The sequence below is a fragment of the Lutzomyia longipalpis genome, chromosome 2, assembly GCF_024334085.1.
Source record: "Lutzomyia longipalpis isolate SR_M1_2022 chromosome 2, ASM2433408v1".
NCBI lineage: Eukaryota > Metazoa > Arthropoda > Insecta > Diptera > Psychodidae > Lutzomyia > Lutzomyia longipalpis.
In genome coordinates this window covers 38,736,184-38,763,054 of record NC_074708.1, presented here as the reverse complement: position 1 = coordinate 38,763,054, position 26,871 = coordinate 38,736,184, and the positions used below count along the sequence as shown (strand labels likewise).

Genomic DNA, 26,871 nt, shown 5'->3' with positions numbered 1-26,871 from the left:
GCTATGAGAGAGTAATTTAGAACAAAACGCGCGTGTAGTGTTGGAAGACTTTTGGCATCTCTGTGGGTATTCTCCCTGGGCACGACAGGTTTTTCGCTTAAACCACGTAGGTACCGTTACATGCGGTACACTGTGAGAGAGTCTCACAAGTGGGGGCCCCAGCAGTGGCGTAGCCAGGGGGAGGATTTAGGGGTTAAACCGTATTCTCAAGCTAAGTGAACTAAAATTTATTTCTGACTACGTCCCTGGGGTACAGCACCGAAAAAGAAACCCCAAGTGGGGGAAGAGCTCTGCACCAGCAGAGCGTGTGTGGATCCCACTCTCGGTGTTCTCCTCCAGTGTCGGCAGTACTGGATGGATCTCGATCGTGGTCAGACACTCAGCGTTCAAAGGCGGTTTTCAAAGTGATTTCTGATTTCAAAAGTCTCTCATACCTCTCTCTCTTGCTATTTGCTACCTAAGAGACAGAAGAAGTGGTTAGTGAATTTCTTGTGGCGAGTTGTTTTGTCAAAATTCCATTCATAGCACCTCGTTGGGAAAAGGCAGATTTCGTGGCAAATTCTTCTTGTGCTTTTCATATATGTATTTCCTCTGAGTTTTCCCTTTTAAATGAAATGAAAAAAAGAATCTCTCTCTGCGGAGGGAAAAAGCAACGGTGAAGTATTTGCCAGCCGTTTTTCATGCAGCTTCTGCGACAAAATCAAATCGTTAAATGTATATAATTTATTTTTTTCAAGAATAACGGTTGTGGCCGTTTTGTGCGCCCTGCAAGATGGAATTTTTTTGTGTGAGCACCATCTTATAGCCACTATAAATAATAAGAGTTGTACGTGATTCGACCATAAATTGTAACCGTGTGGAAGCCACCATCAACACCATCGCGTATAGCCAACACGTACATTGCTGTATTTGAAGAAGTGAAAGAGAATTTTATAATATTTTTTTCACTTTTCATTTCCACTGCACAAAGACAGGCGAAAACCATTCCCTCGCGCGCGCCATGTGTTTGAACATCAAAATGCAACTTCACTCGGTGAAGTTTTTTTTTTTATTATGAGTAAAGCTCAAGAGAAAAAAATGTGGGTAAAATGCAGAAAAAGTGCGAAATTGGACAGCTTTGTGCAAGAAATGGTAGCGCTTACAATATTAGTTTTTTCCTCTCTCTCTCTTGTAATTCCGTTAAATCCGTGAAAGTTCATTTTTTGTGTAATTGAAATGTACATATAGTGCAAGATCATGGTCAGAAAATAGAATACAATATTTATAAATGAAATTCTTCTGAGGAAGAATTTTCAAGGAAGGCGAGTAGCTTTCAGGCTTTTTTTTCAGGAAAGCTCCTTACACCGTAAAATTGGTCTTAAGGTTTTATATTGAAAAGCTTTACCTAATAAATTGACCTTTATTGCATTTTATATTTCTTTTAAATAATTTCTTTCGGTTAAATAAAAAGTTTTTTTTTTTTTAATATGAATGAATTGCATGATAAAGCTTCAGAACATTCTGAACACATTCTTATTTAGACTATATATCACCGCAATGCGTTCTCAAAAGCATAAAACTTAAACTATGTGTTTCATTTTATGTTTTCAAAACATATATTTTCGAACAAACAATTTTGTTGTTGTTTTGCTTACTAATGCGAAACAATAATAACTTCAAGAGAAAATATTCAGAAGTTTCCCAACCAACGTGACCTTTTAAACATTCCGCCTAATTTATTTTAAAAATGTTTTGATAAAAAATTTTCCTTTAAATTTAACGCGAGAAAAATTAAATCAAATGCGCCATCATTTCTTGTAGGAGACTGCAACATTAAGATATTCTCTCAAATTGCTATACCCAATTGTTCTAGAGAAAATTACCGTGAAGATCTGAAAATATTATATACCTATGTAGGTTCAATGAATCTCTTAAAGCTTTTTTTTTTTACTTCTTATCTTTCCTCTCAGTCTGTGAAAAAAAATGTGCTGAAAAGCAATGGAGAAAAAAATGCAATAAATTATACTAAATCCGTATTTGAAATGAATCTAAAAATGGAATCAAGAAATTTTTGTGTTGGCTCGGCGAGCAATAAATTTGATAAAAACTTTTACTTTCATTTTTATTATTCACTCCACACAGTTAGATATTTGACTTTTATATTTGATTTTTAATTAGTTTCGGTAGCTAAATTGCAAATGTCTTTGTAGTGTTACTTCACATTTTTTTTTCTTTCAAAGCTTTACTATATTGTCTTTCTCACTCTTGTACCCATCCGTCTCATGTCTGGGTATACGCCTTCGTTGCACACATTATTTTTGAATAAATGTATTGAATGAAAAACCTATATTTGGAGAAAGACTTCACCAACTGACCCAATTTTCCGATTTTTTTTTGTAATATTAAAGGAAATTCAATTTTTTTTTCTTTATTAATTCTTTATTAGCTTTTCTCATTCACAGTTTCTTTAATATTTTCTCAAGTAAAAATAACAGTAAGAGCAATAAAATAGCAAGTTAGAATATTCAAAAATAAATGAAAGTAAAAACATTTTATGCTGCCGCATTAGCTGATTCAATCTTCATTGTTTCATTCGATCAATTGATGATTAGAACCATTTAGAGGGGGTATGATTGCAATTTTTGTGGCAAAAGATAGATGTAGGTAAGACAAGAAAATTAATAAGAAAAATATTCCCCACTTCCTCTTTACTTCAAAGAGAAATATGCACACACACACACAATGTCTTTGCTCGGAATCGAAGAGATGAATCTTCGGCATTACGTAAAGAAGGCAAAACTTGCACAACACTTGAAGCAATCTCATGTGTTTCTCCTCTCTGTGTCCATGGCGCTTCGGTAATGTTTTTGTGTTAATTCACCTAACGTAGCAATTAAAGAGCGCGCGGGGAACTTATCGTGATTTTTGCCATATCCCCAACAATATTTGTTGATGAGGTTTTTCAAAAAGAAAAAAAAAAGAGATGGATTGAGACAGACAAAACGCCAAAAGTAGCAATTAAACAGTGTTGCCAATTGATCATGTTGTCGCTTGTACTTCCAGTTTCGATCACCTTGATGTGAATGAGTGAGTGTACTACAATGGTGTCCACGGAGGCGTGATCTCGTGCTATTTTGGTGGTGATAAATTCGCATTCCCACAGACGGTTCCCGCGGGAAGCAGCAGTGCGCGCGAATTTTTGGGTGACAAAGTGCACCACGTTGGATAATGCTGTAAAGATGAATAATATGGTGCCCGTAGTTTTTCCATGGCGAAGAAGAAGACCCGTTTGGCTGCTTCTTCTGGCAACATTTGCCATCTTAGTCACACCAACCAGTGGAAATGAAGAAGGTGAGTTTCAACATTTTTTTTTATTTCCTTAAGTTCATTTTAGAGAATATTTTCCTAGCTCTTCCCGCTGAAAAATTCACCCAAAAAGCAAAAAAAATCAACCCACACCACTCAAATTATTGTCATGTGCAAAAATTTTTACAAAGGTGAGTGTGCTGGCCAAAAAAATGAAGGAAAATGTGCCACACCAGAACCCGCTTTCTTTGACAAATAAAACACTTATTTTTGTAGAAATTGTGGTGGTATAAATACACGAGCACACACAATGGCGCTTTGTTGCTAATTTCCGATATTTCAAGTTTATGAATCTTTCGGTTTACGTAAGAATTTTTGGGAAATTCAGACCATCACGGAAAGTCCATATTAATTGGCGAAGACACAGTAAATGGGAAATTGCATGCAATGCGAAAGAGTAAGAGAGCTCAAAGTTTAATTAAGTTTTTAAAAAGTTTTAAAAGAATTTTTAATGAAAGGATTTCACCTTTTAAATTGAATTATTTTAGTTTAATTAATTCTGAATTAATTCTTTATTAATTAAGTGGGTGTGTGTGTTGAAGACTATTTGAAGGAATTTTCTTGGAAGAATTATTTTCTAATCTTGCACTTTCTTCTGAAATCTGAAGAAGATATAATGTAAAAGATAAACTTATTCGGGAAAATTCAAGATTGTTCTCTACAGTTGAATTGCTTTAAGAATTCAAGGAAATCTAAAGGAATTCATTTCTTTTTCTTGTGGTTCTAAGTTAGGGTTTTAATCAATTGTATTAGAGTTTGGGAAGTTTACTGAAAATATATTTTCCTGATATAATTTATTAGATGATGGGGAAAAATTTTAAATCAAAATATTTTTTATCAAAAATAATTAGAATTAATTGATCAGAAAAATTCTTAGAATGTTCAGAATAATTTGAAGTAGGAGTAATTTAAAAAAAAAGCTTGTTTCTCATTAAATTTCTATTTTAAATGATCGTTTGTGACCCCAGGAATGGCGAAGAAAACAAAACTTTTTGCTTAAGTATGAGGAAATTTTCAATAATCTTACATTTTCTGCTTTTGAAGCATCTAAAAATATGAGGCTTAAAGATTTCTCTTTCATTTTGCGCTGCATCGTCTATTTATAAGACATTGTAATCGCATTATGGCTTTTGTTGAGTACGTGATGAAATGGTAGACTCTGTGAATTAGCATCCCAACATATTAAGCAGCTCCGTTTCATGGTGCAAATTTTTCCTCCACAATCACATTAAAAAGTCTCGCATCCGGGATATACAGAGAATGTGTTGGAAGAACAATCAGCAGGTGACAGACATTTGACGTGGGGTACAATCACGATTAATATCTAATAATAGAGTCTCTCCACAAAAGGTCCATTTCATAGCAGACTATTTGAACTTGAAGCTAAAATCTCGCGCATATTAGAAGTTCATCGATCTTTGTTTTGTGATTTTCGTGAATTATTCGCAAGAATTGGATTTTTTTTCCGCAAATCATTCAATTTAATTTATGTATCAAACATGGAACATCATAAAAAGCAATTGGTCGAGGCGGTTGATTTAGTTTTTAATGTGTTGCGCCCAAAAATTACCTTGAGAGATTGACTAATCCGATCCAAATATATATTTTTTATTATCACTTTTAACAGCAACGCGTGTGTGATCTCTTTTGAGTTGTCTGGGAAGAATTGGCGCGAAAAAAAAGAGGAATCATCAAATACAAAGCGGCATGTTTTAGAGGGAGAGAGAAAAAAAGAGGCAATATATTGTGTCCATTTGAAATCCAATGAGAAAATGTTTATTGCTCATAATTATTATTTAATAATGGTGTTTCTTACACAAGCATCACTGGCCTTAATTCACCGATTATCCACTCAAGTGTTTTGTGGTTAATTGATTTTTGTCAACAGCTCTGAAAAGGGGCAATACTCAAGAAGTCCAAATACACCTTGACGTGATGCTGCGGAGATTTTTTTTTGAGAAGATTTGTTATTTCTCAAAAAAAAAAGCCGTCTTGAAGTTCAATACGATGGGCCTAAATGGGAATTTCTTTGTGTATCTTTCGTATTAATGTTTCTCTTTGGTAAAGAGAAACATAAAAATATATTTATGAATACCCTGTAATTGCCTTTGAATCATATCAAAATCATACATATTTTGTTGACCTAGCCCCACGTCCAAGAAGTCTCTCCGCGGTGAGCATAACAGCATAACCTTTGAGAATAAGTTGATAAAAAAAAAGATCCATTAGAGATATGTAAACATGATAGTATTTATGTAGTTTGTTGGTCAATCTTGGTGTATATGCGACGGTATGTTGATGACCCAATTTAGAGAAAAATTTAAATCCGACGGTCAGTCTCACAATCACAATAAATAATATCGCGCAAATGTGCGTGACAATCATCCAATGTTGGTTTTCATTTATATAAATTAGCGCCGTAACTGAAACAGAGATTAATTAACTAAATGGCCACTTTATTCGCCACACAGGTGATCAAAGCTTCTGTTCGGGGCATTTTTATAGAATGTAAAGTAATTAGTTTTGCTCTTAAGGTGTATCACCTTAAATGGTCACTTTTTTCAACGAGATCGCACAATTATGGTTAATGCGAACATTTTGGGTAGTACACAAAACTGCTCAACATGGGCTTCCCCACAATATTACTTTTCCTCATACTTTGTAAATTGTATGTGAAATAAACTTCCAACCAATAAATATTTTTCAATCATGGAACATCGTGAGGTTGTTTAAATGAGATGAAATGCGATGACTCTCATGCCATTCATTAATTTCCCCAGAAGTATTCCCAAAATTGTAAAAGAGTTTCTCAAAATGGAGAGCTTTTTTTTCTCATCTGTACATATAAGACCAATAAACAAAACGAATATTACTTAATAATGCAATACTAAATGTACTTTATTTTACTACATATATTGTATTTTCAGAAATATATAGCAATTATAATTTCCAATATGTTGTGGCCTTCCCACGGTCATGTAAGAATTCACTTGATTGAGATATAAAGATTTACAGTTTGATTGGAAGCTTTTAAAATTATGTACAGAATTTATTTTGAGCTTCAGTATACGTCAATAATTTGAAGAATGTGCTCAAAAGCTTCATTCTTTTTTTTGGGGTAGGGGAGAGCGGGGTTAAAAAAGTCACTTAAGGGTTTAGAAAAAGCTCAAAATATCATATTTCACAAACAGATAAAACGAAATGTATAGTCCAATTCTTTAGGATATTTCTTGCCCTACAACTCTTTCTAAGATCATTTTGTTCTATCTAGCTAAGAAATATGATATTTTAGCCTTTTTCCAAACCCTTAAGTGACTTTATTAGCCCCGCTCTCCCCTATTTTCTTGCATTTTTTTCTTTAAAAAAATTTAGGAATCAACTATTTTTCTACAAAAATAATAAGAAAATGAACATTATTCTTAATTTTGTTATTTATAGACTTAAAAGTCACTATAAATCGATTTAGGATAGTTTTACATGGAATAGAAGAACATCTACGCATGTTGTGCATGCTGAAACTTATGCTTTATGCGTGTATACTATACTTAAATGAGATATTTATTTAAAAAAGAAAAGAAAAAAAACAAACCTTATATTCTGCTTAACAAATGGATTATCTAATAACATTAAATCTTATCACACCTAAGCTCCAAATGCTTAAGCATCATATGTGTGTACAAGAGAGACAACTACGCTGTTTTTTTTTTCGTTCTTTCACATGGAAAATCTTATGCATCAAGTGCTTTGAGCTTAAGTGTGATAACTCCCTTAAAAAAGAATTTTCACGATGAAAAAAAAATTGTAGCTTAAGAAATCCTTGAATTCCGATTAAGAAATAATTCTAATTGAGAATGGAATAATAAAAAAATATTCATTTTCTTATTTCAATAAATATCTCATTTAAATAAAGCATACGCATAAAGCTTAAGCTTCAGCATGTAAAACATACGCAGATGTTCTTTAACTCCATGTAAAACTATCCTAAATCAATTTATAGTGACTTTAAAGTCTTCTTGTGCACCCTACAACGGTCACGTCTGCACTAAACTTTCTTTTCGTGGAAATTTACCATTTTTGAAATATTTTTGGCATTGTATTTTAACTTGAGAAAAAAAAGACATACCACCCAAAAACATCAAGGCGACATAAATTAAGCCTATCATATCGCGATTATCTTACCATTGCGGCACTTAAGAGCGTATTACTCTGTGAAGTCTCGCGAAAGAACCATGTGATGTGCAACTTTTAGTATACCAATGCGCTTCAAATAACCATCCATCATCAATTGCGACACTTTTGCCTCGAGTGACGGTGCTCAATCAAAAGGTAGTAGTATGTCTTCTTTCATCCATAAACCCACATTGATTGCATTTTCTCATTTACAACGAACCTCTTCTGTGCGGGGCAGGAAAATACAGTGGATGGGTAAGAGAGAAATTTTTAAAGTACTGCGAGCCTTTCACAAAAAAAAGAAGATTGATCTTTTGAGAGCATATCACCACTCAAGTACCATCCAGATTTCTTTTCTTTTTTTCATCTTCTTGCACTTAACTCTCAAGCTTATCTCTTTGAAGGTTTTTAGCACATTTTTCAGCATGAATGGTTGTTCGATCTCTTCGAATTTGTCTGCAGAGGTGGCTTTGTGCTTTGGGGATTGGATATTCGGTTTGGGGAAGATCGCATGAAGAGACCGTGTGTGCATGATGTAAAAGCCATTTCTCACCTTCCACTGGTGTTTATCTTTGTATTCGAAAGGTAACAAGTTGGTGATTATCTCGCAGCGATGCTACTCTCGCGATGGAAATTTTCAGGTGTTTTGCTAATGATCACAATTCGCTCATTTGATGTCGTCACGCGCGCAATTCACTCCATAATGAAGCTTCTGGGTTGTATTTAATTATTAAAATGTCTGTGGTATGTGAAGGTGAGATCGCTCATTGTGGATTTATGTCTTCACTTTCGGTGTCTTTTCTGCGCCGTTTTGATCTCTATAAAATGCAGGAAGACCGTGTGCGCGACTCAAGAGGTGTGAGATGCTGCGAGATATCATCTCCACACACACGCGGAGATTCCGTCTTTTATGCCAATAAAATGCTGCTGCTGCTACTTCTAAAGTCGCGTCATCGGCAAACCCAACAATGAGCCAATAGTATATAAATGAAGGATAATTGCAAATTTAACCATTGCGCATTCGCTTCGGTTTTACTTCTTTTAAAAGTCATACAAGATAGGAGTCTCTCTTCTATAAAGGTAAATTACATCCCATGCTGTGAAGCATAATTGCTAATGAGATGAGCAGAGGTGCGTCTCTATCGCAAATGAAATCCTGATTCACAAATGTGTGCTTCTATTTAAACTCTAATTGACTTAATTACCTCGGTATCCCATATAATGAATTCACTTTCAATCTCACAGGTGATATGTCGCTGGCCACGTGTTACGAATTGCTTATCCCAAGGTTAATTTGGACGACAAAGCTATGTCTCGCACTACCCACAGAAATCCTTCTTTTTTCTTCACTCTTCTCTAATACAAACACGCGCTTCTTGTAAATTTATTTTAATGAAATGACCAATGCTTAGAGATTCCAGGTCAATTATTTTACCAATTTCATTAAATGCCACATCTGTCTCCTACAATAAAAATTCACATGTCAATTCTTGGCATTCTCACAGCAAATTCCATTAATTCTGCATGACTAAAATTGCAACTTAAAAAAAAGAGGCGCGCAAAGAACATTGAGTTGCAGTAATGTTATTGAAAAATTAAAAATTAATGGAGAAATTTTTGCAAGTTTGCCAGAAGGTAAATGAATTATATCAAACACAATGTAATCCATGAAAGGAGTTTATTCATTTTAAAGACCATGAGATGATTTTTTTTGTATATTTTTTTTTTTATTTTATTATAATTCTTTATTCATTCCTACAATTCTTATTTTCCTACAATATTCTTATTTTACTTTATTTTAAATTGTAATAATATAAGAAAATTCAGGAAAGTTTTGTACAATAATATTAAAATCACGCCCCCACTGTATCTCATATCCAGTTTCATTGAATGCCGCATATGCGTCTATGCTTTATTCGAGCAATTAAGATGCACATTATGTTGCATTAATTGTAGAAAATTGAAATAAAATATGGGCGTGATTCTTGCTAAATTTGAGCAGCATAATTCAAAGAAAAAATTCGTATTTTTTGACAAGAATATTAACAAAACTAAACTGCAAATTAGGAAAGGAGTTTATTCAGAGACTTTAAAATAAAATAAGAAACAGAAAAGTGACTAAAGTCCTTTCTCTGCTTATAAATGTTTTCCAAAAAAAAACTTGCACATGTTTCTGTAGTTTGAAAAATCATCAATGCATAACTTTTTTATGTTTTGCGTGGACAAAGAGATCCTGTGGTAGCCATAAATGTATGAAATGAATAATCAAAATTAAATCAGTGTGAAATGCATAAAATTCCCATTTTGGAAATTATGAGACTTGTTGCGGTGAAGTTCACGTGGTGTGACATGCTCTGCGAGACTCGTGGGATTAATTAAAATCACGAAGACGCATGTTCCCCTAAAGAACTGAAGGTCGTGTCATACATTATTGCTAACCATGAGGATTTCTGTGCAAATGAATGAGAAAAGAAGTTGCGGTCGCAAATTAATTAAACATCCTCTAAGATTTTTTAAACACTTTGATGGTCATTTTACCGTGGCGCGTTGTTTTATTCTCAAACATCTCTTCCCCCTCACGTGGAGATGTGTTTTTTGTTGTTGTTGCTGCTGTTTAAGAACAAGAATTCACAACAAACTAGTCATTTAATGTTTCTCGCATCTCTTTCATTAAATTAATTAATTCGCTAATTAAGGTGCACGGCAAAATTCTCATTGGATTTATGTTTGGTGAAGGGGGGGGGGGGGATCGGCTAAAATCCAAGTTTTAGAATGAAAAATGCGATCGATTTTTCAATTAATCTTGTCCAATGTCAGAATGTAATTTAATAACTCCATTCTGTGTGTACACAATGTTCTACATTCTGTGCGTGACACAAGTTAAATTTTAAGTGCATTTGCAGAGAATTTATTATTATATGAAAAGTGATACGATATAATGCTCTCAATGGTAGATTATATTCTGTGTGACTCAAGAAAAACCACAGAGAGTCTTTCTAGGACAAAAAATCCCCCAACAAATAAAACCTTCATTCGCCGCCACACCACAAATTAAAAGAGAAATCTTTGCGATATTTTTTCACCTAATTATGGGTGTTTTTGAACGGGTTTTTGCAAAACCAACATTTGATTGCAAATAACTTTGGTTATTTTCGCGAAATCAAGGGTTTTTTGTCGCAGAAACTTTGACCTTTTACCATTTTGGCATAATGCATTTTAATTCCACCTCAATTTCCCCCTCAAAGACAACATAAATTGGTCCAAAACACCATGCATATATATGGTTATGTATTTGTGGGAAAATGTTAATTACCGTGACAAAATGTTGCTATTCTGTGCATCTAATTTCGGCAGTTCCAAAAAGTCTTGTGAATGAAACAAAAGACAACAAAAGACTTGAATGCTTTAAGCGACGAACCCTCTTTTTTGGTGGTTTTCGCTTTTTTTTTGTCTCAGCTAGTAATATTATTTCACTTTTGCCACGCAAACTCCAAGGTGATTCTCCTCGGTGACGTCTTCACCACAGCGTTGATTAGAATTCTGCATAATGTAAATTTTTTATTCAATCATAATTTTCTTGCTCATCACAAAAATCTTCTCGTGAGTCTTGTGACTTCCACATCTGTTTAGATGAGTAATGAAAATATCATGTGATTTCTGTGGGAGATAAATTTTAATTGGTCACGACGGGATTCTCAAGATTCACTTTTGGCCACTACATAGATATATTATGTATACTTGTGCTATATGTAGCAAAAAAAGGGGAACAATTTGTCTTGGCAACATAGCCGTGTAGAGGAGAATGAAGAAAAAGTTCAGAAGAAAAACTCGTTTATGTGCGTGAATTTTTGGTTTGATTGGTAAACTGGATCAAATATTGGGTGGTACACTGAGGAAAAAAAAATCAACCGACGTCCTTCGTGTCAATACATTACGCGCAGAGATAATCCCTTTCTGTGGTTAGTAAATGCTCAAATTTAAATAAAAACCCGATGCTCTTAAGATTGTGCGTGAGAGATGCAAATTGAGATCAAAATGTGATAAATTGCTCACCACCAAATGGGCGATAAAGGTTAGAATTTTGGCATTTAATTTGCCTCCATAAAAGGAATGAGCTACTGGTTTTTGCTTTGGTTGTGAATTTTATTGGAAAATTTGATTAGTTCGATTTTTTTTCTCACGCGGGGCATTCCATATTAGTCGATGGAAATATCGCTAATTTATCTCAAAAGTTTTTAAATAAGATAAGTAAACACTGAGGAAAGATCCCCGGATTCTACTTAATAGTCTGGATTTTCTAATGATTTTATGACCAAGAATTTTTGAATGAGAGTATTTTTGGCTGAGATGTAAATTAATTGAAAAAATAAAACTCATAAAAACCCTAAAAAATATATTCTTGTAGAAATTCTTGATTTTTTACATTGATAAATTAAAGCGGATTAAACTTCAAAGACTAAACTATATTTAACTGAGATTTTTATGTACACATATAGGTATATAGACATCTTCAATTAGTTGGTATTTTCTTTCATCAGACTTGGAGTTAATTTTAATAAGCATTCCCAAACCTGATGAAGCTTATAATTTAAAAGATATTTACTTCTTATTTTTTTCCATTCCATCTACTCTAATATTTCATGTCTTTTAATTTCCTTATTTGACGTTTTTTTCTCATAATATTTTTTTTGAATTTCAGAAAAAATTCTGAGTCACACCGAGAAGCAGAGATACGATGGATGGTACAACAATCTCGCACATCCTGATTGGGGTTCTGTTGGTGAGTAAAAGAAGATGAAGAAAAAGTCAATTTTATCCAAGAATTTCAAACATCTCAAGTGCGAAAAAAGTGCTTCAATAAACAAGGTCATATAAAGAAATTCCTTGAGAAATGATAAAAAAAATTGGAGCATAAATTGCTTTATTTATTGACCACACAGGTATAAGAAAAACATTAAATTCCTCTGCAGATTTTTCAATTTTATGCCCTTTTTATGCAATGCAAAAAGCATAAATTGCACTCCGTTGTATATACCTATCTCCAAAATGATATATCATTTTACTCACTTTATTGACTCGGTCTCTACTTAAGTTCTTTACCGAAAAATCACGTAATTAATTATGCGATGAGGGAGAAATGGAGGAAGGAGAAAAAAAAGAAAGAAAGAAAGACAATTTCGGAGTTAATTCCTCCCAGTAAATTACTTCAAGTTTTCAATGAGATTTATTATGCGAACATTCTTTTTCTCCGCATTGGTTGTTTTTATTCACACGAAATTGCCCTCGAACAAAATACTCTTAAATACAACGCAGTGACAATTATTTATAATTGATCAACTGATCAAGATCTGCTATAATTTTCTTTTTACTTCATTTTACCCCATTTCATCGCGCATGCAAATTTATTAATTTTCTTGAGAGCATTAAGGAAAAAAAAATCATGCCAAAAATCTCGTGCGGTGTCGACCACCGCTGGCGAGGAAAATAAAATAAAAGAACCAACAATATTTTGGGCTGAAAAAAAACTAATCAGCTTTTATGAATAATTTTCTATCTTCGATACCTACTTGCTATGTAGATTCTTTCGTGGAGAGTCTTTGGAAATACCTTCAAGAAGCAGAATAAATTGAGAAGACTTCTTTTTGTTCTGAATCTGATTCACTAAAATTTCAACCAATAAATCGATCACTTTTTATGTTAAATATTCCCGGAGATTTTGGAAAACCCTGTGAAGAGTTCCTGCGGGTTTTATTCACGTGTTAAAAAAAAATATTCACGTGTTAAAAAAAAATAAAAGACATTTCTGCCAATGATTCAGAAATGATTTTGTATTTTTTTTTTAAACTAAACTTAATCTAAAATTATATTTTTTTTGCCGCTGGCTTACATATTGTGGGCACATGCCTACCAAAGCTATTCTCTTCCTCATTTTGCGTGGTTTATGAAAAAGTGTTTGGTGACGGCTTGAGGTTTGGGCGAAAGAAGTAATAAAACTATATGTATAAAATGATTATTTAAATGAAATTCATACGGAGCTCTAAAAAGTGAGAAAACCGTTTGGCAAATAGATTAATTAATTAGCATAAACAGGTGTTTTATTGAGCAATTAATTTTGAAAAATTATCCGACGTTGTCTTCTCATTTGTTTGGAATTTGCGGCATAAAAAAAGTATATTGAGGTTCTTTTTTTGCAGCAGCAACAACAGCTATTAAGTGGGTAATTTTCCAGGAAATTACTTTTACTCACACTCATGTTGGTATGTGGTGATTAAAACATCTTGCCGCTGCTTAAATTTGACTTCTATATTCTTTTTTTTTTCTTCTTGTATTGTGTCTTACCAACCCACTGCTCTTTTTCACCTTTCCTCCTTGGTTCCCCCAATATAACAAAAGTGAGGCAATCAACTCAACTCCATGTGGTTCGTACAATTTTTTTTTGTACAATGTGCTTGAGAGCACTAAAGGAGAGAAGGAAAAAAAAAGTGCGAACCACGAGTTTCGCCAGACGGAATAAAGCATCAAAGTCGAGCTTTTGCAGATCACAATCTGTGGGGCACACAAAAAAAAACCGCGCACATAATAAAGTTTATTTGAAGTGCCTTACAATTGGCGAATAGGAAGTATTTTATGAGGCATGGTGTGCTTCTGTTCTTGTTGTCATTGGACTAGTTTTGCGCTAAAATTGCTCAACATTTTTTTCTTCCTCATCAACTCCGGAGAATATATGGGAAAATTGATTGAAAATTACTATCTACGAGACGGATCTCGTTTGTCAATTGACATCATCGCACAGAAAATTTATCCAACACAATTAACGTGCGCTTTTTCCTTCCATATAGTGCGGCGTCGATTACTCACGACTTTGGTGAAAATCCGGGTTTTGGTCACCTCAAATTGCCCGCATATTGTATAGATTTCATAACACATCCCATTTCTGATTAATTGCGATATACACCGGAATAAATTAAAAGTTCAATATTTTGTCAAATTGATTCTCTCTCCGGTACACTTGCGATGAAATTTATGGTTCCAACCTCTGGGCAAAAATTAAATGTGCCATAAATCTGAAAATTTATTGAAATTCCACGGACATAATTCACAATTTAATTTCTCAAGATAAATAATAAAAACAGCCCATGAGAGGGCTTCGAATAACAAATTCATGCGTGGAATGTTGCTAAAAGACATTAATTATGGAACTGTGAGATATAGTGTAGGTATCATATATGTTTTGTGTAAGACATTTAAAAGTAATTGATCAATATGTCACACAATATTAAGTCATTAATGAAATGTTTGTTGACTTTGAAAATTAATTTTTAGGCCAGAAATGTGTGTGAATTGCAGAAATTAATAAGACACATTCCGTTAAAAAATTGTTTGAAATTAAATTGACGTATTATTTGACAGATATTAAGCTGACAGTATCTTTTTAATTGACAGATGATTTGACACAAATAAATTGACATAACTTTAATTTGACAGAATACTTTGGGAGAGAATTACAAATTATTTTTTGACCGAATGCTCAATGTTTCAATTAACTGCGATTCTTTCTTTGAAAATTTAGAACTTTAGATGATTAAATAAAGTAAATTTTGTGGTGAAAGCTTTTTATTTATTAATTTTTAAAGGTTTCTTTAAAGGTAACGCACTAAATAATCCTTCTTTGCTATTTTATGATTTTCTTAATTATCATGAAAGTGTTTAATAATTTTTTAGAATCTAGAAAAAATTAAGAACTTTTAATTGACTTTTAAAATGTTTATTTAATTTTAACAAACAGCATTCCATAATAATGTTAAAAAATAATAATAAATTAGTAGTTTTTTTTCTACATTCCACTGACTAAAAATTCACGAAAAACTATAAATAAATTAGATCACATCCTGTCTGAAAAAAAAGTTTATTTTTGCTACACTTTAAGACATAAGAAATGAATGAGAAAAAAATTCGCGTGATCGCATAACATTAAACTGGAAGACATTAACAACAAAAAAATGTATAAATTTGAATATTTTTATATTAGTTTTAGATTAATGCTCCTCATTGTGTGCTCACTGAAAGCCACAAGAGCGATAAAGTAATTCTTTAGGAAAAATTTACAAAAAAAAGTTCTAATTTTTTGATAAAATAAAAGAATCATTCATAAAATCAATAAAATTTAAAGAGGCAACATTTTTTTTTCAATCTGACTGTATAATTAAATACATAAACAATTTGTTTAAATGATTTAATTAAGCTGTGACTCATAAAATAAAAATTTTCCATCTTCCACAGAGAAGTATCAGTTATTAAAAATTCATTAATAAAATGGCTTCAAAGTCAAGACCATCCGTAGCTAATTGGTTGATTGATTTTTCGCGCATTTAATCTTTTTGCACTGCCAACACAACTCCCCACGGGGCTAAAAAGCATCTGACCCTCTTCGTATTTCAGCACTTCTTGCACTCGGCGTTGCGGAAGCATCCGCGATGTTTATTGTGTTGAGGAAGTGGCTCTCAGCAGATGATCGCGAGATCCATTAATCTCGCCATAAATTGACTTACACTTGACTTTTTGTTTATTTGCCCATATAGATACTCACCTGGTGAGAAAGGCTCCGTCTGCCTATTCAGATGGTGTCTACGCACTGGCCGGCGCCAATCGGCCATCTCCAAGAAGACTGAGTAGATTATTTATGCGTGGCGTCGATGGATTAGCCTCCAAGTCAAATAGGACGGCAATTTTGGCTTTCTTCGGTAAGTTCACTTTTCCTTCAAGTTTTTTTTTCTCTTCTTCTTCGGATGTAGGTAATTTTTTTTTTTCATGAGCTCTTTGGAGCTTGGGGAGATGCGGGATTAGCGATGAGGTGTTGAAAATGCCATTTCTCGCATATTGGGAGAAAATTGATAATGAAAACATAAAAAGGTATTTGTGGTTTTGCTCATCACCCGCACCATTAGCTTTGCAATTTGCTAGTTCTCTGCTGTTTTGTTGTGATGTAAGAGCTTCCACCATAAGTGTCTCTCTCTCTCTCAGGAGGAGAGTGCTTTTTAATCTTCCATTATTCCATATTATTATATTGCTTTACTCGCGCATACAGGCCAGGTCGTTACGAATGAAATCGTGATGGCATCAGAGTCGGGCTGCCCAATTGAGATGCACCGCATTGAGATTGAGAAATGTGATCATATGTATGACAAGGAGTGCCGAGGTGACAAGTACATCCCATTCCATCGTGCTGCCTACGACAGGGAGACGGGTCAGAGCCCCAATGCGCCCCGTGAGCAGATAAATCAGATGACGGCATGGATTGATGGGAGTTTCATCTACAGCACCTCCGAAGCTTGGCTAAATGCCATGCGATCATTCCAAAATGGCACCCTCCTCACCGATCAAACGGGTCAGATGCCCGTGAGGAATACAATGAGGGTGCCACTCTTCAATAATCCCGTGCCACACGTTATGCGGACTCTCAATCCCGAGCGACTCTTCTGTAAGTTCAAACGGTCAATTTTTAAATTATTGCAATTGCATACTTTACGGCTAATGATCATCGTGATCTTTTCGCGCACAGTGCTTGGAGATCCACGAACAAACCAAAATCCAGGCTTACTCTCCTTTGCCATCCTCTTCTTCCGCTGGCACAATGTCCTGGCACGAAGGATTAAGAAGCAACATCCCACATGGACGGATGAGGATATTTTTCAACGAGCTCGAAGGATTGTTATTGCTTCTCTGCAGAATATTATTCTCTACGAGTACCTACCTGCCTTTCTGGACACTGAGATACCGCCGTACAGAGGATACCAACAGGATACGCATCCGGGTATGTACTAAAATTGCCAACAAATCATAATAATTCAATTTTATTGCCAGCAGTATTTCACACCAACATAAAAACAAAAACGTTTCAATAAAATGTTGAGTAATTTTAATGATTCCCATAAATCACGATCAAAAAAAACTAAACTGGAGATATTAACTTTTATTGGTTGTTTTAATTTGTAGATCGCAACCTTGAATTAAAAATTTAACAATTCAATTCAAACTAGTGCAAAAGTATAAAAAAACAGATAATCAAATTTTATTGATTGTTAAACTATATTAAATTAAAAATTATATTTTTAAAAATAATTTATCAACAAAACTATTTTTTTTAAGTTCCTTTCTTTATGCTATAAAGAGATTAAACTAATTTTAAAACAAGGGGTGTTTATCTGACGAATATTTTTGTTATTATGGTGAATCAATAGAATATTTTGAAAGATCTGAATATTTTAATTTACTATAAACATCCCTTGATGAAAGCCGAATAATACGAAACGGAATAAAAATCGAAAAAAAACATTTCCCTTTTCGGCTTGAATTTACAACTATTTAGGCTTTAATTAAGTATTATTTTAAGTTGACTCTGCTTGTTTAGAGCTGAAAACCAAATATTTTTAGGCTTGAATTTAAGTCGTTTCAGGTTGAATTTACTATTTTTTCAACTTGAATTGACTGCTTTTTGTCCTTTATAGGCTTGGATTATTTTTTTTAAAGTTTTTTTCCTCAATCTCTGCTTTTTTACGTCTGGAAAAACTATTTTTATGCTTGAATTTAGTCTTTTTTATGCTTGAATTTAGCATGTTTAGGGATTTACTATTCGGGTTAAATTTAGTCCTTTTGAGTCTTGAATAATTTTTTTTTGGCCTTATCTCCTCAATCTGATCTGAACCATTTTTTTTTAGACTAAAGACTAGAGCCAAATCATCCGAATATTAAGGAATAATCTGAATATTTGCGAAGATCCGAATAATTTCAATCAGACAATCACCTCTTGTTTTAAAAATATTAATTTCATCTTTTATTTTTTTAATTTAAATTTAAATTTAAGAAACAGAAATTCTTTATTTAATTTAATTTAATAAGTTAAAAAAGATAAGAAATGAATTCTTCTAGGTGTAAGCCATATGTTCCAATCGGCTGCTTTCCGTTTCGGGCACACAATGATCCCGCCGGGATTCTATCGACGTGATGGGAAGTGCAATTACAGAACAACAGCCATGGGGTACCCAGCTGTGAGACTCTGCACAACCTGGTGGGATTCCAATGAGGCCCTCTCAATTACAACAATCGAGGAAATTCTAATGGGTTTAGCATCACAAATAGCCGAAAGGGAGGATGCTGTTCTCTGTACGGATGTCCGGGATAAGCTATTTGGTCCAATGGAATTCACCCGACGTGATCTAGGGGCGCTAAATATCATGCGTGGGCGAGATAATGGCCTACCGGACTATAACACAGCCAGGGCGGCATTCAAGCTTCCCCGCGTAAAGTCCTGGAAGGAAATAAATCCGGAATTCTTTGAGAAAAATCCCGAAATAATGGAACTCCTTGTGTCGGTGTACTCAAATCAATTGGATAATGTGGATGTCTATGTGGGTGGGATGTTGGAATCAGCCGGGAAGCCCGGTGAACTCTTCTCCACGGTCATTGTGGAGCAATTTACGCGTATTCGCGATGCTGATCGCTTCTGGTTTGAGAATGAGGAAAATGGAATCTTTACTGCTGAGGAAATTGCGGAGCTACGGAAGATAACTCTCTGGGATATCATTGTCAATGCGACGGACATTAAACCAGGGGAGATTCAGAAGAATGTTTTCAAGTGGACAAATGGAGATCCCTGCCCGCAGCCAATGCAACTGAATGCAACCGAATTGGAGCCCTGTAGTTATCTTCAGGTGAGATTTAAAATGAATTTTTTTTAGAAAGAAATTTCACAAAGAGATTAATCATTTTTTTCGTTGTTGTCCATTTATCAGGGCTACGACTACTTTTCTGGTTCCGAATTAACTTTCATCTATGTGTGCGTTTTTCTGGGCTTTGTGCCCATCCTGTGTGCTGCTGCTGGGTATGGGGTTGTAAAGTTGCAGAATAGCAAGAGACGCAAGCTCAAGATTCGCCAAGAGACACTCCGTAATAAATCCAATCATAAAGGATCCGTGGACAAGATGATCGCTCGTGAGTGGCTCCATGCAAATCACAAACGTCTCGTTACGGTTAAATTTGGTCCAGAAGCAGCCATTTACACAGTCGATCGCAAAGGGGAGAAATTGCGTACGTTCAATCTAAAAAATGTTGACTTGATCACAGTTGAGGAGTCCCAGTCAAATTATTCCCAGAAGAGGCCATACATTCTCCTACGTGTGCCAAATGATCATGATCTTGTGCTGGAACTCGAATCAATCACGCAGCGCAGGAAATTTGTGAAGAAACTCGAAGATTTCCTCATTTTGCACAAAAAGGAAATGACCATCAATGAGGTGAGAAGGAGATCCTAATTTAATAGAAGGACGTTCTAATGCTGATTTAAAAACAAAATAATTCTTATTCTTTTAGTCCAATCGAGATATTATGTTGGCCAAGGCAGAAACACGAGAACGACGTCAAAAGAGATTGGAATACTTCTTCAGGGAAGCCTATGCGCTAACATTTGGATTGAAGTGAGTAAACTTTATTATAATTCTTTTACTTGAAAAAAAAATGTTTTTATTCATAACAAAAAATCACCCAAAAAGCTCTCAATAGCTAAAAGCAACAACTTAAAGTTTGTGCACTTTTCGAATAAACTTTTCTTCCCGGAAAGTGCCATAAATGGCTGGAAGTTGTGCAGTCATCCTGCCCATTGCATCAGGAAGTTTTAAAGGGATCTTAGGAACTTCCTTTTTAACACCCTGCTGATCCTTGATTCCATTTAAGGGTGAAAATCTGTATATTTTGGAAGTTTTCTTTGCAATTGCGTGAAGCATTTTTATTAACTCAGATTTTGACCCAAAGATGACATCAAGAATCCGCCGGGTGTTGAAAAGGAGGTTCCTAAGATCCCTTAGAAACTTCCTGTTTCAATGGGCAGTCATCCTGCACAACTTCCAGGCACTTACGGCACTTTCCGGGAAGCACATCAAACCGTTCCGAGAAGAAGTGTTTATTCAAAAAATGTAACAAACTTCAAGTTGATCCCTTTCGCTTGAAAAAAAAATGTTTTTATTCATAAAAAAAATCACAAAAAAGCTCCCACTACACATAGCTAAAAGCTCAGAAACTTGGAAAAAAAATCTTCAATCAATATGCATTGTAATTCTCATTGCATAAGCATTCAGAAATGCCAGAAATGTAAATAAATATGAAGGTGAGAATCATAAAAGTTGTCTTCCCGATGAGGAACCACAAAAGGAAATTTGAGGCATTTTTTGCTGCAAGAGTAGCTGTTGCAATTTCATTAGTTTGAGAAGTATCTGATTCAAAAATTCCATAAATCACTGCACAATCATTCCCTGTGAGACATGGATAATTCACAAATGCTGTCTCACATGAACATAGATCCATAGATCCGTATGCTTGGATCCAATTTTCCGGTGGTATTAGTGGTTTTATTATTGCCTGAGCTTTTTGAAGAGTTCCAGCATCCACATCAATTCCTTTTCTACCTAGAATCCAAATCCCCTCGACAATCGATCCATTGTGATAGTCGTGACAGTGCCAAAGAACGAGAATTTTCTCCTGATCTGGAGTCACGATGAATAGAACGTTGTAGTCATTGTAGCATCCAGTGGGTGGTGGGACTGATTCAGAAATAGTTGTTCCATACATAATTCGTGTATATGCAGATGAAAGCTCAATCCGGAAGCTTTCCATCCAACACAATTCGACTTCAGGACAATTAAGGGGTACAATACTAGCAACGGTGTGAAGTCCTTCAGCTTTAAATTGAAACTCCACGCAATCCACCAACATGTTTGGGGATGAACCGAAAATAGTGAATTTTGGAGAATAGATGGGAAGATGCTTAATTGGTGTCCAGTAGCTTCCCTGTAAATCAGCTATGTTACCTACACTGATATTTTCTTCATTTCCTGGGGCGAATTCAACACAAGTTCCCGGATAGGGGGAGTACCAAGTTAATGCGAAAGGGATAAAAAATAAATTTCCCAGAAGAAGCAGCATTTCCTCCCCAAAGGAAAGAAAGTTTTAAGGAATTTTCAGAAAACGCTTTGAAAGGATTTATTTTCTTCCTCATGGTTTTATATAGAAATCCATTGCTATCTATTCAATTATTTTCTTATTATCCTCAAATTTCATCAATTTTCTACAGACTTCTCTATTGTTGAATATTGATTTATTTAGGGAGGGAGAAATGAATACAATAGCATCGATTTAATAGATTCTTTACAACTCGTTTATGAGAATAAAAAAGCTCAATTAGGACTTTCTTGGAAGAGCGTGAGATTTATCAATAAAGGCCTAAAAGGAATATTGTAACAATGACAATAATTTACTTGAAAGACTCACTATGTGTAGGGTGAGAAAGCTCTCTGATGAAAGCTCGAAAATAAATGAAAACCGTAATCTCCTTTAATTTTTAGAAGAATTAGGGAGTTGTGCTTATTGTGTATGTTGTGGCTTTAAATTAAGATACAAATTTTACCTCAGATATATCGAGGGTTGGAAAATATACTATACTAACTCATTTTTGTTGATTTTCAGGAGAGCGATTTGAAGTTTGAGATTTACATTGCCTCTTATGTAAAATTTTTTACAGTTTTCGCTGTAACTTTGTAGGGAACAAATATTCGTATTTGTCCTTTTGAGGGAAGATGAAGGACATCAAAAGCTATCGAAAAATGCGTTAAAAATATACTATACTAACTCGACTTAGTATAGTGTATTTTCCAACCCTCGATATCCAGAAAAAATATCTTTGATTTTCTTGTGAAGTTTAATTTGAAAATTTTATAGAAAAATCAATTTTTAACTAATTTCTCGGAATTTTTCTTAAAAACTTCTAAATTTCTTCCTTTAATCAAATTCTTTTGATTTTTCAAAATAAAATTTTTTATGCAATTTTTATGCATTCAAAGGCAACAAAGAAAATTTTTCGAGTGTTTATTAGCCCTATTTCGGCTTAAGTTTAGTACTTTTTAGCTTAAATTTAGTGCTTTTTCGACTTTCGCTTTTCAATTGCAGCCATTAAGGACTGAAAATTGAATTACATTTTTCGCCTTGAATTTAACCCTTTTCAGCTTCCTTTCTCGGCTTAGAATCAGCCCTTTTTTAGCTTTATTTTTCGCCCTGAATTTAACTATTTTCAGTTTCTTTTTTCGGCTTAGATTTAGACTTTTTAAGCTTTCTTTTTAGGCTTAAATTTTACCCCTTTTTCGGCTTATATTTAGCCTTTTTTAGCTTCATTTTTCGACTTGAATTTAACTATTTTCAGCTTCTTTTTTCGGCTTGAGTTTTACCTTTTTTTCTGGCTAGAACTTTACCCTTTTTCAGCTAAGATTTAGCCCTTTTCAGCTTCAATTTAACACTTTTAAGATTTTTCCCTCTCAATCTGAGTTTGTTTAGAACTAAAAAAAACCAACGAGGGGTATGCTTAGAATAGAGATTAAAAAAAAATATTTTTAGGCCAGGAGAACGGCGTCGTCGCTCAGATGTTTCCTCAGATGGTGAAGTAATGACTGTGATGAGAACAAGCTTGTCAAAGGCTGAATTTGCATCGGCTCTGGGAATGAAATCGGACGATATGTTTGTGCGGAAAATGTTCAATATCGTCGACAAGGATCAGGATGGTCGAATCTCCTTTCAGGAATTTCTCGAAACAGTGGTGTTATTCTCGCGCGGGAAGACGGAAGACAAGCTCCGGATTATCTTTGATATGTGCGACAACGATAGGAATGGTGTGATTGATAAGGGGGAGCTGAGCGAGATGATGCGTTCCCTTGTTGAGATTGCGCGCACAACAAGCCTGGGGGATGATCAGGTGACGGAACTAATTGATGGGATGTTCCAAGATGTTGGCCTGGAGCACAAGAATCATCTCACCTATCAGGATTTCAAGTTGATGATGAAGGAGTACAAGGGGGAGTTTGTGGCCATTGGGCTGGATTGCAAGGGGGCCAAGCAGAACTTCCTCGATACATCGACAAATGTTGCGCGCATGACGTCATTCCACATTGAGCCAATGATGGACTCAAGACGCCACTGGATGCTCGAGAAGTGGGATAGCTACACGACATTCCTTGAGGAGAATCGCCAAAATATCTTCTACCTGTTCTTGTTCTACGTCGTAACCATTGTGCTGTTCGTTGAGCGATTCATTCACTATTCCTTCATGGCGGAACATACGGATCTGAGGCATATCATGGGTGTTGGCATTGCCATTACACGTGGCTCAGCAGCATCGTTGTCCTTCTGCTATTCCTTGTTGCTGCTAACAATGTCACGGAATCTCCTGACGAAGCTCAAAGAATTCCCCATACAGCAGTATATTCCACTGGATTCGCACATTCAATTCCACAAAATTGCTGCCTGTACTGCTTTATTCTTCTCCCTGCTGCACACAGTGGGGCACATTGTGAACTTCTATCATGTCTCCACGCAGAGTATTGAGAACCTTCGTTGCCTCACGCGTGAAGTTCACTTTACCTCAGACTACAAGCCAGACATCAGTTTTTGGCTCTTCCAGACCGTCACGGGAGTCACGGGGGTGATTCTCTTCATCACCATGTGCATAATTTTTGTCTTTGCCCATCCCACAATCCGGAAGAAGGCTTACAAGTTCTTCTGGAATATGCATTCACTCTTCATCCTACTCTACATTCTCTGTCTCATCCACGGACTGGCCAGACTGACGGGACCACCGCGGTTTTGGCTCTTCTTCATTGGACCCGGAATTATCTACACGCTGGACAAGATTGTCTCTCTGCGTACAAAGTACATGGCTCTGGATGTGATGGAAACGGATCTCCTCCCGTCTGATGTGATTAAAATTAAATTCTATCGCCCGCCGAATCTCAAATATCTCTCCGGGCAGTGGGTGAGGTTGTCGTGCACAGCCTTCCGTCCGCAGGAGATGCACAGCTTCACACTCACCTCGGCGCCACATGAGAACTTCCTGAGTTGCCACATAAAGGCACAGGGACCGTGGACGTGGAAGTTGCGCAACTATTTCGATCCGTGCAACTACAACCCCGAAGATCAGCCAAAGATTCGCATTGAGGGGCCCTTTGGGGGAGGGAATCAGGATTGGTATAAGTTTGAGGTGGCCGTAATGGTGGGCGGTGGTATTGGGGTGACGCCCTATGCGTCCATCCTCAATGACTTAGTCTTCGGTACCAGTACAAATCGCTACTCAGGTGTGGCGTGCAAGAAAGTCTACTTCCTCTGGATATGCCCGTCGCACAAGCACTTTGAATGGTTCATCGATGTGCTGCGCGATGTGGAGAAGAAGGATGTGACCAATGTCCTCGAGATTCATATTTTCATCACACAATTCTTCCATAAGTTCGATCTACGAACGACAATGTTGGTGAGTAATAACTTTATATTTTATTTCCCATCACATTTACTTCTTTGGTGCAAAATGCAAATTATTCATTCAGGGTGTTTCATGTTTAAATGTGCATAAATTTCAAAGCATAATAATGTTGTGTAGCATTGCTGATGAAGTTGTCCGAGTTTTTTATTATTAGCCAAGGCGAGATAATCGTGACTTTTTGAGGAGTTTTTTATTTTCTTTTAAATAAAGCAAAAAGGTGTGATTTTGTAATCTCTTTATGGTGTCCAAAGATAGTCATCGCGTGGACCTTAAGTCACTGTCAAAATCACAGAGTGAAAATGCAAGAAAATTCATCAGACTTGCATGAAGATTTTCTTCATTGAGGAAGGTTGAATATTTAAGAAAGAAAAACAAAGATTTATCAAATTAATCAGAAAGTTCAATTGCCCCACTCTATGTCTATCTAATGCATTTCATTAGATGAATTTCTTTTTAATATTTCCGGCATTTTTAGCTTTTTCCGTGTAAGCTGCGAAAAGCTTTGAATATTCCAATTTATCATGAAGCTTTTAGAGCTTTTATTTATGCGGTAATAAAAATTCAGGGGCGTAATCAGGGAGAATGTTTATAGATGTTTGAACATCCCTTAAAAATTGACAAAGTTCAGATTTTCAGCAAATTATTTTCATGTTAAAAATTATGATGGAAAAAAATAAAAAGTGATTTTCAAATATTTTAATCGTCGCTCTGACAAAATTGAACATTCTCAAACTCCAAAAAAAAGTATGCGCACTCCACTGTTTAAGTTATAACAGAAACACCATCAAAGTTAGAAAAGAAATGTCAAACTTTTAAAAGAAACGTCAAAGGTTTGAAATTAATTATCGATGTTTAGTAAAAACGTCAAGAATCTTCAATCGTTAGAAAAGAAACGTCGAAGGATAAAAAATTAAGTCTAGTAAAGAAGCATAAGAGTTTTAAATGAACGTAAAATGTTGGAAAAGAACCGTCAAACTTTTAAAATAAACGTCATGCATTAAAAAGAAACGCCAAGCTTTTTTTAAGGCACGTTAAACTTTTAAAAGAAACTTTAAATTTGAAAGAAGAGACAAACTTTTAAAATAAACATCGATCTTTAGAGAAGAAACGTAAATAAACGTCAAACGTTAGAAAAGAAGTATCAAATGTTAATAAATATCAAACATTAAAACGAATACAAGGTGTTTGAAAAGAAACATCAAACATTTAAAAATTCACTAAACGTTAGAATAGAAACGTCAAATGTTAAAAATAAAGATTAGGCACTACAGAGAATTAATTAATCATTTTCAAAGAAAGATTAAATTGTTTTTTTTAAATAAAAATCCCAAAACCCTTAAAAGAATTTCTTAATTTTTAATTTTTGCACATTTCTCTTTCACAGTACATCTGCGAGAATCACTTCCAGAGATTATCAAAAACATCAATGTTCACAGGTTTGAAGGCTGTTAATCACTTTGGTCGCCCAGATATGTCGAGTTTTCTCAAATTTGTACAAAAGAAGCATTCTTATGTGAGTAATTTCATCGTCAATGCGGAGGTTTTTCCTTCTCTGCACATTGCACAACTCTATCGTCACTCTTTATGCTTTTTTTTTCTTTTAATATCTCCTCACAGGTGTCGAAGATTGGTGTCTTCTCATGTGGACCACGTCCACTCACGAAAAGTGTCATGTCTGCCTGTGATGAGGTCAACAAGGGTCGCAAATTGCCCTACTTTATTCACCACTTTGAGAACTTTGGATAGTGCTTCCATGATTAACATTATTTCTAATAATTATATTTTTTGATTGATACAAATTGTGTGCGCGGGAGATGATGATAAGAAACAAAAATTCGTGTGTGTAAATTCCTCCATTTAATTTATTTTATTTTTTATGGCAATTTTTACATTTATCAAGTTATGTTAATTTGTAGTTATTGCTGTTAGGATTTGTAATTTTTTTTATATAGACGTTGTAAACAATTGAATTGGAATGATTTTTTTTATTAAAGAGAGAGATGAACGCCAAA

At 34.9% G+C, this 26,871-nt stretch overlaps 1 protein-coding gene across 1 annotated transcript; it reads left to right on the top strand.

Moving 5' to 3' along the window:
• LOC129791311 (dual oxidase) lies at positions 1-26,871 on the top strand. The gene is made up of 12 exons (XM_055829411.1): positions 1-476; positions 3,043-3,330; positions 12,215-12,295; positions 16,095-16,256; positions 16,601-16,993; positions 17,075-17,326; positions 18,442-19,223; positions 19,305-19,805; positions 19,882-19,985; positions 22,948-24,850; positions 26,244-26,372; positions 26,477-26,871. The coding sequence occupies exons 2-12, from the start codon at positions 3,219-3,221 to the stop codon at positions 26,603-26,605; spliced, it is 4,548 nt and encodes a 1,515-aa protein (XP_055685386.1). The 5' UTR covers positions 1-476; positions 3,043-3,218; the 3' UTR covers positions 26,606-26,871.

Bases quoted from the DNA above. Each gene is read 5' to 3' on its own strand.
- LOC129791311 (XM_055829411.1), top strand. From the start codon at position 3,219: ATGAATAATATGGTGCCCGTAGTTTTTCCATGGCGAAGAAGAAGACCC. The intron at 16,257-16,600 runs GTAAGTTCACTT...TCGCGCATACAG, and splicing joins GGCAATTTTGGCTTTCTTCG to GCCAGGTCGTTACGAATGAA. The intron at 19,986-22,947 runs GTGAGTAAACTT...AAATATTTTTAG, and splicing joins GCGCTAACATTTGGATTGAA to GCCAGGAGAACGGCGTCGTC.